The sequence below is a fragment of the Trichoderma evansii genome (assembly GCF_050947405.1).
Source record: "Trichoderma evansii strain SZMC 28006 chromosome Unknown GGI43scaffold_5, whole genome shotgun sequence".
Classification (NCBI taxonomy): domain Eukaryota; kingdom Fungi; phylum Ascomycota; class Sordariomycetes; order Hypocreales; family Hypocreaceae; genus Trichoderma; species Trichoderma evansii.
In genome coordinates this window covers 1,178,351-1,190,896 of record NW_028145201.1, presented here as the reverse complement: position 1 = coordinate 1,190,896, position 12,546 = coordinate 1,178,351, and the positions used below count along the sequence as shown (strand labels likewise).

At 43.5% G+C, this 12,546-nt stretch overlaps 5 protein-coding genes across 5 annotated transcripts; 3 read left to right on the top strand and 2 right to left on the bottom strand.

Moving 5' to 3' along the window:
- Positions 1-482: 482 nt before the first annotated feature.
- Positions 483-3,919, bottom strand: GGI43DRAFT_432850 (uncharacterized protein; the record flags this gene model as incomplete). The annotated part of the gene is made up of 4 exons (XM_083209654.1): positions 483-1,386; positions 1,468-2,118; positions 2,175-3,207; positions 3,367-3,919. The coding sequence occupies 4 exons, from the start codon at positions 3,917-3,919 to the stop codon at positions 693-695; spliced, it is 2,931 nt and encodes a 976-aa protein (XP_083062785.1). The 3' UTR covers positions 483-692.
- A 2,277-nt stretch (positions 3,920-6,196) lies between these two features.
- GGI43DRAFT_432847 (uncharacterized protein) lies at positions 6,197-6,648 on the top strand (the record flags this gene model as incomplete). Its single annotated transcript, XM_083209653.1, has 1 exon — positions 6,197-6,648. The coding sequence occupies exon 1, from the start codon at positions 6,268-6,270 to the stop codon at positions 6,646-6,648; it is 381 nt and encodes a 126-aa protein (XP_083062784.1). The 5' UTR covers positions 6,197-6,267.
- Positions 6,649-8,507: 1,859 nt separating this feature from the next.
- GGI43DRAFT_432845 (alpha/beta fold hydrolase) lies at positions 8,508-9,700 on the top strand (the record flags this gene model as incomplete). Its single annotated transcript, XM_083209652.1, has 2 exons — positions 8,508-8,696; positions 8,760-9,700. 2 exons carry the CDS (start codon positions 8,508-8,510, stop codon positions 9,582-9,584), a joined length of 1,014 nt encoding a protein of 337 aa, XP_083062783.1. The 3' UTR covers positions 9,585-9,700.
- A 1,341-nt stretch (positions 9,701-11,041) lies between these two features.
- GGI43DRAFT_381924 (uncharacterized protein) lies at positions 11,042-11,683 on the top strand (the record flags this gene model as incomplete). The annotated part of the gene is made up of 1 exon (XM_083203189.1): positions 11,042-11,683. One exon carries the CDS (start codon positions 11,042-11,044, stop codon positions 11,681-11,683), a length of 642 nt encoding a protein of 213 aa, XP_083062782.1.
- A 304-nt stretch (positions 11,684-11,987) lies between these two features.
- GGI43DRAFT_432843 (hydrophobin) lies at positions 11,988-12,500 on the bottom strand (the record flags this gene model as incomplete). Its single annotated transcript, XM_083209651.1, has 3 exons — positions 12,254-12,500; positions 12,104-12,189; positions 11,988-12,029 (listed from the first exon to the last, which is right to left on the bottom strand). The coding sequence occupies exons 1-3, from the start codon at positions 12,417-12,419 to the stop codon at positions 11,988-11,990; spliced, it is 294 nt and encodes a 97-aa protein (XP_083062781.1). The 5' UTR covers positions 12,420-12,500.
- Positions 12,501-12,546: the final 46 nt, after the last annotated feature.

Sequence of the window (12,546 nt, the reverse complement as noted above, 5' to 3'; positions counted from 1 at the left end):
TTGTTTCCCCGCAGATGTTCTTCTTCTTTCTCACCAGGCACCACACACCATCTTGGACTTTTTGCGGGGAACGCCATCGGAGGATGCTGGACTAGAACAAAAGCTGCAAAGTGGGGTGGGTGAGTGAGATCTGGGGTAAATGGAACTAATGGCTGGTGCCGCGGCAGCTTTCTTGGCTTTCTTCGTCCTTTTCTTTCATGTGCTTGATGACATGCTTTATTTTATGCATGTGAAGGGTTGATCTGCGCGCAAGCACGTTATTTTATTCGGTATCATTCAAGCTGCATTAGTGGTGCTAGCTTAGGATGGGTTATTGAGAAATTTACAGCTGAGGAGAACACATTAGGGCCAGTCACAAAAGATACGAGGATGTTGTCTACCAAGGGGATTGAGATCAAAGATATCTTCACTATCTAGCCAATAACAAGCTGCCTTCATAGGCACAGCAAACTAATCATTAACGAATGTCCACTCTCCTGGCACCAAACTTTGCCACGATAAAATAGCGTCATCTTCCGTAATTCCACCACTAAACCTCACCTCTTATATGTTTTCATCTTCCTGTCGTATCAGTTGTCAGTTACATTCTTCGCACTTACTCTACTAAATCCCATACTCTCTGCGATAGCTGCGACGAATTGTTTTAGTTGTGCCGCCGGTGCTCGCAGATTCCAATTAATTTTCAAGTAACATCACAAATACTTGAGAGCCAGGCCTTCTCCAGCTTCCAAGGGCACTGGCTGCTTTACCATAGCAGTAGTAATCTTCACTCCAATCTTCCAAGCCAGGGCGATTTGTCGAATGTTGTATCGGCCCACCAAGAACGCTTGGTCCGGATTCTGGAAAAAGAAATCGGCGAGCGCTGAGTAAAAGTATCCCTCGTAACACATGTCGTCGCCGTCCATCTCATTCCATGGTGCTCTCATTCTTGGGTACCGCGAGTATTCTTGTCCAAGCTGCTGTTTAATAATCTCATATGCACAGATCATCCGCGCTTCCCCCGTAATTGCGGCATCTATATTTGCTGTGGCAGCAACGACAGTGGAATATTCCTTCATGATACTTCCTTCAATGAACGCATCAAAGCTATATCTTGCAGTGAGAATCTCCCACTCCACGTGGCGCTTTTGGCCTATTCTCCAAAGTCGGCCTATTGTGTTTAGAAGTGCCGAATGATTAGTCGGAAGCTCTACAATGATTCCTCTATGGCAAGATCGACAAAAACTTCCTTCTGAAGCGGAGAGCTGCATAGATGTGACAAGGCACGTATTTAACGATAGTCTGTTGCCAAAAGCTGACGCAGCTTGCTTTCTCTCCGATTGAGAATGTTTCGAAGTGCAATGAAGGGTTTTAATTCCACAGGTTACCAGTAGCGCGTATATGATCCTAATTACCGTTAGATAACCATTTCTGATAGGTATTGGTATCTAAACCGTCAAGCAACAGTACGGAAATGAATCAACTTACTGCGATGTCAAAGGGTTGTTTACGCACACCAACAACTTCTCGTCTCGCTCTTTAGCCTCAAGAGCTCTCATCAATACATAGCAATACTTGGAACTGTCCCAAGCTGCATAACGTACTTGGTCTAGTCGTCCTATAGGGAAACTATACCTCTGTGAGTCTCTTGTAAGATAGAAAAGCCACTCTAAGCCACCAGTTGCATCAAACGTAGCCGGCCGGTTTATGTCTCCTGATCCTCTCGTCGATGTCAGTGGTATGGAATTTCCTGGAATGGTTGATAGAATATTCAATAACCCCTTAGTTGGAGTAGTCAATTTGACATTGTTGATATCAGTCGATATCGTAGATAACCGGCGACAGATCGCACTGTCTAACATATTTTCAACTGCTCCTACTTCAACATACAAATCTTCAGGGTATTTGAGCAGCTGAGAGATATGGTTATCAAGCTTTTTCCTGATTGAGTCCGTGTCTTTTGGCGTGAGCTCAATTGTCCGGATGGATAGGCCAGAAACTCCCTTTCCGACGTATGTAATATCATCATTTGGAAGTTTCATAGGTGTAAACAAGCCTCGTCGAACAGACACCATTCCTAAAATTCTTTGGATCGCAGGTGCTATGGTGCTGACTTCGCATCCAATAGTATGCCAACCCCTTTAAAAAGATCTGGGTGAAGCAGATAGGCCGGCCCGTATCCCCCAAGCACAAACCTAATGTACTCTTCGCACCGCTGTCTTTGTCGGGGGGTTAGTTTATCAGTCATTATTTCCCCTCCAGCAACTACTCGCGTTAGAGTAACTCCATGAACACTTTCTCTTTTGAGCAAATTCTCATATGTTGTTGGGTGATACAACGTTGTACGCAATGTCGAATCTGGCTCGAGTGAATAGCTAAACGGCCAGGCTGTATACCATATTACTCTGAGATAGCCGTACAAATCTTGCAATGAAGTCAAGGGATTTGAAGAAACAAGAAGGAGAGCATCTCGGTCCAACTGCTTTGCTAGCTTATGGTAGCTAGTCGTCTCTTTCTTGATAAATTGACACTCTCCAAGAACTACCGCATTCCACATGCTGTTTTGTACAACCATCCTCTCGCGGCTATTTTGAGCGATTGTATCCTGTTTGGAGTTACAGCGGTGATAAAATCCGGTTTCATTATCTCCACGGCCGTTCTCATCACTTTTCTCACTGCTGAATTTTATAGATGCTCCTTCCAGAGCCACATTACTAGTATTATACTGTTTTTGAGCAGTCAGACCTTGTATTTTTTGGCTAGATTGTGGCCGGCTTGTCTCAGGATCCAGCATGAGCATTACTCCAGCTTCGTACGATGTGAGGAGAATTATTCGCGCAGTGTTAGAATTCTTGTGGTCTATCGCCCAGTGATCAACCTTTTTCTGGAAGTCCTCAATATTATCGATTATGTTGAGTTTCTGGTCCAGATCTCTGAAATTGTCGCTGGCCTCACAGAGCAACCAAATGTCGAATATTCCCATCCAACAGTAGCTTATTTTTGCAAAGTATTGACGCAACATTGCAGAGGGCATAAATATGACGCTTGGTTTGAAAACCCGATCGTCACTTTCGATATGAAGCGTGTCGTTGGCGAATTTGTGAATCCTTTCTTCAATCAAGAATTTCAAGGCCAGCAACGTCACAAACGTCTTTCCCGTGCCGCATTCACTGTGCAGTATGGCGGTTCGCAGAGGTCCACCGAGCAATTCCGCCAATCTATTTGCATCTACCCTTAATGTTAGCATGATTCTCTTTGGTAAATTGATGCTTTCTACTAAAAGATTCTCTGAATAGTAACATAAAGATAACATACCTGGGATTTGAGGCGCTCTAGCTTTCAATAATGGGCTATACGGGCTAACAGACAAGGTATTCACGTCAATACCTCTCAAATTGCAGATGCTTGTCAAGTCTTGATTGGGTGGGAGGTTCTCTCCAAGCTGCATCCTCGCCGTTTTCAGCTTTTCCAAATCAACAATGCTGTTGAATAGAATGTGCTCATCAGTTTTATCACAATTAGTGAAACTTCCCAGTTCTATAACTGGCTGGAGGATATCTTGACGATATTGACTAGAAACTGTCTGTTTAGACGCATCGAATTGTACCCAGCAGACCTGTGATTTTAGCAGCGTCTGTAACTTCTTTTCCTCGCTCTCGGTAATGGAAGACTGTTGCATCTTATTTAAGTCTCTTGAGGTGTTTAATCCTTTGTCTTGATCAATTCTAGGAAGAATGGCGTTGAGTGTTGTGCATACTGCTTCTGTAATGATCTCGGACAAGGCGCCATCAGTATCCTGAATTATGTGATCTCTTTCAGCCGCAGTCTTGGACAGGAAGAAGTCAGTAGTATTTAGCATATTGAAAATGTCATCCTTTGTTGCAAGTTGCAATAAATTGCGCATTTCGGTTGTGTCGTGCTCGAGCTCAAGGATATCCATTTCTTGAACTGGCTCCACCGTCTTTATCTGTGCCAACAATTCACTTGTTGCATAACCGAAAAATTCAGATTTTCGGTTTTCTTTAGAGAAGTATGGTTCTAATACTGCAGAAAAAGCCATGTCGGGATTTTGTTCGTAGTTACCCGCAAATAAAATATGCCTGGCACATGTGAATGTAGTCACAGCATGAGCCCGCATCCAATCCTCTTGATGGATACCCCAGGTATACTCTCTTGCATTTAGAGATGGCCGTTGGTTAAAGCGGCTAGGATATACCCTGATCAATTTGTATGACGCGGCGAGAAGTGATAGTGCAGGGTCGATATCTTCCAGAGTGGCATTGAGTTCATCTTCTACAAGTTTCTGTTGAGATTGCAATGATGGAATTAAGATTTGATCAGGGCGACTTGTGTCGAGTGCCAGCTTAATCCAGCTTAGATCTGTTGTCCATAGGCTTCTGAATCGTTCCTATACTTCAGAAGTGGGGGGGAATCTAATATTAGTACTCGCATCGACTGCTTTCTGTCGCCGCTGGTCATCGAGGTAGTATATCCGAATCAAATGTCTCAAAGTGGTTGGAGCTAAGAAAATAATCAGCATATAATGAGAAAATAATGGTGACATGGCCTATGTAAAAGGGTAACAGCAAATATTTACCTTGAAAATGCACAAAATAATATAGCCCAGGTACAGTGTTGAATCCCAAGTACGCAGCCAATAACCTGTCGTTTTCTTGAAGCATTCCTGAACAGAGTAGGCGTGCATACCGTGGTCGTGATTTATACTCTGATAATATCCATTCTTTAACCGCCTCTGCTTTGCTATCATCAGGCAATGTTGTTACAGTCTGTGATCGGAATTTAGAACTGGGTAAGAATCCAGATGGGATCCGCGACGCTGGTAACGGTAATCCAACCGTCCATCCTTCCTCGACGAGAGATGATATGGGTGCAATTTCGACTCTGTCTATTTTCGTTTCGATGTCGGACTTGTCTTCGGTCTTGAAATCACTCTTTTGTTTCTTTACGAAGTCTTGAGACTTTGCGGCCTCAGCCGGGCTCTGTGATCGCCTCTTGCGTGGCATGATGACGACTGACTGACGAAGAAAATGTGAATATGTGTGAGGGTTAATAGAAAGAGAGAGAGAGGAAGAATATGAAATTCTACTGCTTCGAAATTCTACTGCCGCGGGCTGGCGTAACAATGTTCCAGCTGTGGCCGGTTCACCGCCCAGGTCCAAGAGCCGAGTATGCACGTTGCACAGCTGCCCATTCATCCCCTCGCCAAGTGGCTGAGTAACTTTTAGGCATTAATCTGCCTACCGATTATCTAATTCTGCAGCCGTCGCTTCTAGATGCATACATATAGCAATGCTGACCTGCCTTCTTTGATATGTGCTCACAGAGAGCTCACATGCTGGAGCATAGCGGCTTATTTCTTAAAAATAAGTTCCTTGCATATATCAACTCAAGCTATGCTGCATCGCCAATTATTACAATCTTGATTATAAACAATAAATTGTATTGCGAATTCGGTCGACTGCAATATCAAGGTCCGAACACGTATTCATCTAAAAGTTGTTGGGGAACATGGCGCCCCTGAATGATTACTAGCGTGCGATATACAAAACCCAAATCAGCCAGTTACATATAATTACGCATAAAAAGGTACCTATTGTATTACTCTGCTATATAGGTACTTTACAGATAGCACCTATGGGTAGTGAATTTATGCATAAATGCAGGAATAAACACTGTGGTTTGGTTATCCTCAAAATGTTATTTATCATCTTCTTCCCACACCCAAAGGCAATGGGATTATTATCGATCATCATATCATAGGGAGCCACTCCGAATGCAATCATGGAAGTAAAGCAAATGTCAGCTCAACCTGAACGCTAGGTCTTTTTAAGAGAGGGGACTATTGTTCTCCGTTGGCTGTTCGGATACTACGACATACGACGCTTATCTGACGGAGCCACACCCCCACGCTGGCCACACACGTTATTCACCTGGAAATCCCAAAAACCAAAGACGAAATTTAGAGATGCGACCCTAGTAAGCATCGATATCGACGAGCTTAAGGAGCAAGACAGGATTCCGGTTCAGTTCCACATTGGCATCTCAGTCTTGCCCACTCGGGATCTGCATGATCAGTGCCACTTGCCTTCATCATATGCGCATTTCACACCATATAGTATACGGACTTACCACTGGGTTATTGAAGATACTGATTATTATTCAACACACGATAACCTTTTCTGCTTTGGGAAACATCGGTGTATTCCGCTTTCTTGCCTGAAGGAGCGCTTGAAAAGGCTTCTTGGAAGCTCCTCTCCGTTGATTCTCATGGTTCATGGGGGCCATCGTGAAATAACTATCCTACAAAAGCTCAACATCAATCTTAACCCCATCTTCACGATTGACACGACAAAAGCTGCTCGCTATCCACTCCAAGCGTTCTACGACTATACTTTAAAGAAACTTCTCCAGGACTTTGGCATTCCTTTCACTAGCGAACAGCTCCACGTCGCAGGGAACGACGCACACTTTACACTCAGAGTTCTACTTATGATTGCCGTGACAGACGTACGACGGGAGTTAGAGGTGGTTCCAGCATGGGTGCCGGTGTTCAAAGCAATTGCCCAGGCTTCGCTGCCCCCGATGCCACTCAAACGTGCAGAAAAGGCGGCGATTAAAAAGAGAACGAAGATGGCTGCTATCGAGTAAAGAGAAATTGTTATCTACGTAAGATGTTTAAAATAGATTAGGGCGAATGTTAACACCAAGCTTACTGACTATTATCTCGTTGCCGTTACTAACACGGTGACTTCTAACAGATCTAACGGCTCCGGCTGCCCTGAGCAATCTAACAACGATGCAAGACATGTCCAATCGTCAGAATCATAATGCGCTTTGTATCAGGCTTGTAACTCTTTCACACATATATTGTATGCAAATTCTCCGAGCTTGAAGTGCCTATGTTACTTGAAGATATTATATTGCCTCAGGGACCTCGTTTTTAGAAAGACACAGGCCTAGTATATGCAGTAAGCTAGCACCAATTTCCGTATTGGGAAACACCATATCGTATTTTATAACTTCAACACATTTGCATCATTATTGTATGTAATTTACGTTGACTCCTTTTTATGATATCTCTAAATTAGGGCCAAGAGATATAGTGACTCAAGAAAGCGTATCAGTAATATAGATCTCAGCTGACAAACGTGAATACTATCTTCAATGCAGCATATAGCTGCTGGTAACTTGAGTAAGATGCACCAAGGAACTGCTGGATCCTTGATTGGGACCCTTTTTACGTACGGTATAAGTACAGGTTTGGGATTCGCCGGCACGGTTGAGATGAACTTGAACAAGGATGGAACGAATACTGTGGAGAGTTATAGGGCAGCTAATTACTTGGGAGCAGGATTTGCAGGATTCGCTATTATGATAACTTTACTCTTTGTGAGAATGAAGAAAAACACGATTGAGGGCTGGCAAGACGAGGATGCTGATAATTATCAGCCTGAAAGCTAAAGAGGCAAAGTAATCTTCCAGGGAGAAGAAACATCAAAACATTACTACTTGTTCTTCTGCAAGGGAAATGCGGATATGCCATGGGGGACATTGGACAGAATATAGAAAGCCGCTACAAGCTAGATGCTAATATTATAAAAGTCTAGATACTACACGCTACTTAGAAGGCTGGAACGACCGGAAAGCCTTTATAGATCCGCAGTAGTTGCAAAATCCTGTTTCTGAGCCAAAGTGAACTGTAGCTACGGTCAACGACGTTATATAAGCTGTTTAAGGGGCGCAGAATTAAGCGCGGTCAAAAGTGGTACTGTGGGGAATTGGATGCTTTTTGCCACGACGTCTATTCTCAAATGGGCTAGTTTTATCGAGGTGCATATCCGATGGAGTCTAAAATGAGCTTATTACTCTACCTACGTACTCCGTACTCAACTTAGCGAAACGCTCGGCACATCGCGATATATCGGAATTTTGAACAAGATACGACCAAGTTTCCAATGGGAAATTCGTAATGAATTGTAGTACTTATACAAACAAAGTAATTGCCATTGGAATTTCGCTTTATTTAGTTTAGAAAAACCGTTTCTCCTCTTGCTGGTATTGGATGCTCACTTGGAACATTGCAAAGAAGAATACCGACTGCATCTCAAGAGTGGGGACGGAAGCCTTCTCAGTATGAAAGAAGAATACCGACTGCATCTCAAGAGTGGGGACGGAAGCCTTCTCAGTAGATAGCTCGGTAACTATTGCTTATTTTTTGGCTTTACTAACGTGGCATTGCTCATATCTCATTGATTGAAAATCGTTGCGTAATTTAACAATTCCGCCATCATATTTTAGTATCTCCGAGGTTTGTTTCATTTGTAAGCCAAATATCTAGATACTCCTAGTTAGATATAATTTAGAGGCTATATAAAAGATGATTCCTTTCTCCAGTTGATGCTTGAAAATCTGTATCACTTCTCTATAAGCATCTCTCCTTTAACAGATTCTAACCATTTATTGCACGATCGTGTTACTGGATCGAATATATTCTATATCTCTTCAATATGTTTTCAAAGCTTTCTAAACTTACTTCCATTATCACACTCGCCTTGCTTCCACTTGTCTCAGCGGACACAGCTCCGTTCAATGAGTGGGATCATGGCCGAGTTCAGTTGAAGAACGTGAGCATTCATTTCCGCTATGCAGGAAGCGGACCTCCTTTACTACTTGTTCACGGAAACCCACAACATAGCGTAAGTTTTTTCTGGTCCTTGCCGCTTTTTCTTATCATAACTCATAACATTATAATGCTACAGTACACATGGCGTCTTATGGGCCCCATTCTCGCCTCTCATTTCACAGTTATTGCTCCTGATAACCGTGGTGCTGGAGATAGCTCTATTCCAGCAGACAATGATTACAGCTCTGAAGCAATGGCTTCAGATCTCAAGGGCCTGCTTGACTTTCTACATCTCAATCAAACTCTGGTATTCTCTCATGATAAAGGCGTAGGCGCGGCATCTGCCCTGGCCACTCTTTTCCCAGACTCTGTTACATCACTTGGTGTATCTGAATACGTCTTACCAGGATTCGGATATGAAGAATTCTCTTGTCCTTCTCCAACATGGGATCTCTACGCCAACTGGCAGCTAGCATTCTTTAGCGTACCGGATGCCGCAGAATTCTTTATTCGCGGCCGTGAAAAGGAGATGCTTGCTTGGTACTTTTATCACGCTAGCTACAGTGGTAACGAGGCGATTCCTGATGAGGTCCTCCAGCGTTATGCGACAAGCATCAGCAAGCCAGGTTTCTTGCGCAGCATGTTGGGTCCATTCTCTACCGCTTCAACGACTGCAGACCGTAACCTGTTCACCAAGGCGTTTGCAGATTCCACCTTTAAAATGCCTCTCCTTGCCCTGGGTGGCGAAGCGAGCCTTGCGCCAGAGAGTGTACTGAAGCAATTTTGGGGTAATCTCGGCCATGATGTTACTCTTGATATAATTCCAAAGGCCGGTCATTGGATCGCTGATGAGAACCCCGAATGGGTCGCGCAGCGTCTCGTGGAATTCTTTGGCAGCGCCGCAGCTACTATGAAGCCGGCAAATTTCACATGGCTGAACAATAAGGTAACTCTTGTTTGATCAGGGGTAGTACTTCAATACGACAATATTCTAACCAGAATGTATAAGAATGGTCTTCTTGGGGAGTTTTGGAGTGGGAGTTTAGAAACGCAGGATATAGATCAAACCAATTACTCATGTATTTATGCACCATCATTCACCTAATAACTTTCATTAATCCAAGGCTATAGAAATAAACAATGGGCAATTGCTCGTTAAATATGGAGTATAAGACACCGTGCAGCCGCTGAATCAGCGGAGTTTTTAGCGCCGCTTACAGAAATGATATTTAGAGCCAGGACCAACTTACATGTAAGCTGTGTACTAATTGGGAATGCAGCGATTGCAGCTTCAAGCGATTACAAATCCCAGCAACCCACAGTAAGCACATGTTTGTGACAAAGCAATCCATGAGGTAATTTTGTTGTCTATCTCTCCCTCAGTCACCGACTTCTCCGACAAATTGGCCGATTGGCTCGTTATAAGCATGGGTCGATACTCAACCAGCGGCTACTGCCATACTTGTCGAAGAAGACGTGTTAAATGCGGTAAGGAATTGACGATCCCTATTATCGGTTCAGTTCTTCTAACTCAAAATTTATATACTCTAGACAAGGCCAAGCCATCATGCGGTCAATGTCTTCGTTCCGGTCATCTTTGCAAAGGTTACCAGCCTGTTCTACGGATACAGCATTATGTGGCTATATATCAAGATGACAATAAATCGCCATATGCAGCGACGAACGGGCTTAAAGTTCCGAACGACGGGATCTTTACGAGAGTAGCCATAGGGACACTTGACGAAGGAATTCATTCGTATTTCTACTCTGCCTATCAATGGGCTCCATTCTGGTATCCGATGTTGAAGACAGCGATTAGTATTGACTCCCCTGCTGTTAACCGACTTTGTAGCTTCGCCATTGTATATGGGTGCATGGGAAAGGAACTTAAAGCTCAGACGCTGCTCGCAAAATCCCGGGCCTTATATGTAGAGGCACTACGCCGAACTCAGACTTTGATTGAGCAATCAGATAAAACGGCACTGGCCAAGGTAATATCTACAGTTCTTATGATGGCCATGTATGATGTGAGTTTTCTTTCGTATTTGAAATGACTGCAGTACGGTTAACAGAGATAAGTGGGCTGTCGAAGATGGTACCGGAAATACTCATGTCAATGGTTTAAACCAAATTCTGGACTACTGTGGACCCGAATATTTTGAGCAAGAGGCTCTGATTTCTACATACCGCTCATGTAGAATCATGCATGTGAGTGATGTCACCATTTAAAGAGACAGGTATATTTATAGATGGCCAAAACGACTCATTTATATATAGACTTGTTGGGGGGTTCGAACTCGACAGCGCTCCTTTCTCGAAACTCCGACGTGGGCATCAGTTCCATGGAAACGCCACTTAAATACAACTGAAGACACGTTGTTGAATATTTTAATTGGAATCCCCGGGCTAATAGAAGATATGGCCAAACAGCGTAACTATGCGCAAGACTTTTTTCAAGACGAAATAAGCGACTACATTTCGGAACTTCATAAATGGCGAATTGCATGGCATCATGCACACCCTACGGCTGTTTGGGAAACATTGGAGGACATGTTCTTTACAGATGAACCCAGCTCAGCTCTTTCTTTGGACGAGACTCTGTCAAAACCTCTAGAGTTCAGCTCCGTATCTCTAGCACTAGAACTGCTATATTATAACGCAGCGCTTATACAGCTTGTGCGGCTGAAATGGTCTATTCTCTTTCCGTCCGCGCAGCCAGATCCAGTAAGACCTGAGGATATGGGGTACATTTGCCGAATGGCGTATGGGGCAAATGGAAATGGTCTCTTACTCCCTAACCAAGTCCGATTCCAATGCCAGTTGGCTATTGAAGCACTCAGAATCACACAGTATATCACGAAGGCATTAGAAGGCTCCGCAATCGACCAATATATCCCACCATCACCATTTGCCATAATCTACTGGGCGTTGGTAGATGAACCCGAAGTACGAAGCTGCGTAGCTTCTAAAATGTTCAAATGTCCACCATTCTCCGACAGTAAAGAGGTATTTGAAGACTTTAAAGTGAATTTTCAAGTTCCACAGAAATCTGTAGAATAAATTTAGATAATTAATAATACTACTATGCGAATCGTCTTGGGGGGGAGTAGAAATTCCAGATGTAAGATGGAGCTAAATATTACTACGAGTAACACGTGAATATTTCCAGATTTTTAATCTTATTTGATGTGTTATTTAGATTAATATAATAAGCCAAGTATCAGATCGCACCTCTATCCACTCATTCTAGCTCTAATTCCCAACAAGTCCAACTCTCTCTCTCCACCTGTCAAATCTCTGTCTGCCAGATACACATTTGCATTAACACAAAAACCTCATGCAATGTCTGCGAACTGGAGGTCATTTACAAGCCAGGGGGGGTCTGGCACAGGACATCTTGGCCAAGCTAGAGAAACAAAAATCGTTAGTATTGCCAGTTCATGAAAGCAATCGCCTAATACATATTGCAGAGTAACTTACAATGGGGAGAACACAGCAGCGAGCCTCTTGGCCTATTCCAGCACAGGCAGTCTGGAATTCAGCGGCGCTGTTAACAACTCCAGGAGCTAAATTCCTAGTATCAGTATCTCCAAGGCAATAAATCTGTTTGAGTTTGGGGAAAATACTAACGATTTGCACAGTTCAAATCAGCAACTCCAAGTACATCAACAGCGCAGCACTGCGCGTTGGAGTAAAGGCCAGGGCTGCAAAGAAGGCTGCGGGAGTTTACGATATTAGGTGATGGAGCGGCGAGGACGCCAGCGATAAAGAGAGTAGCAACAGCAAAGAACTTCATTTTGAAAAGAAGGGTTATTTAGCAGCAAAGTCTGACGAATATAAAGGGTTAGATTGAGGCGAGTGTTGGGATTGTTGATCTTCTGAGCTGTTTATTGATGGTGAAAGGATTTGAACGGTGTGAGATC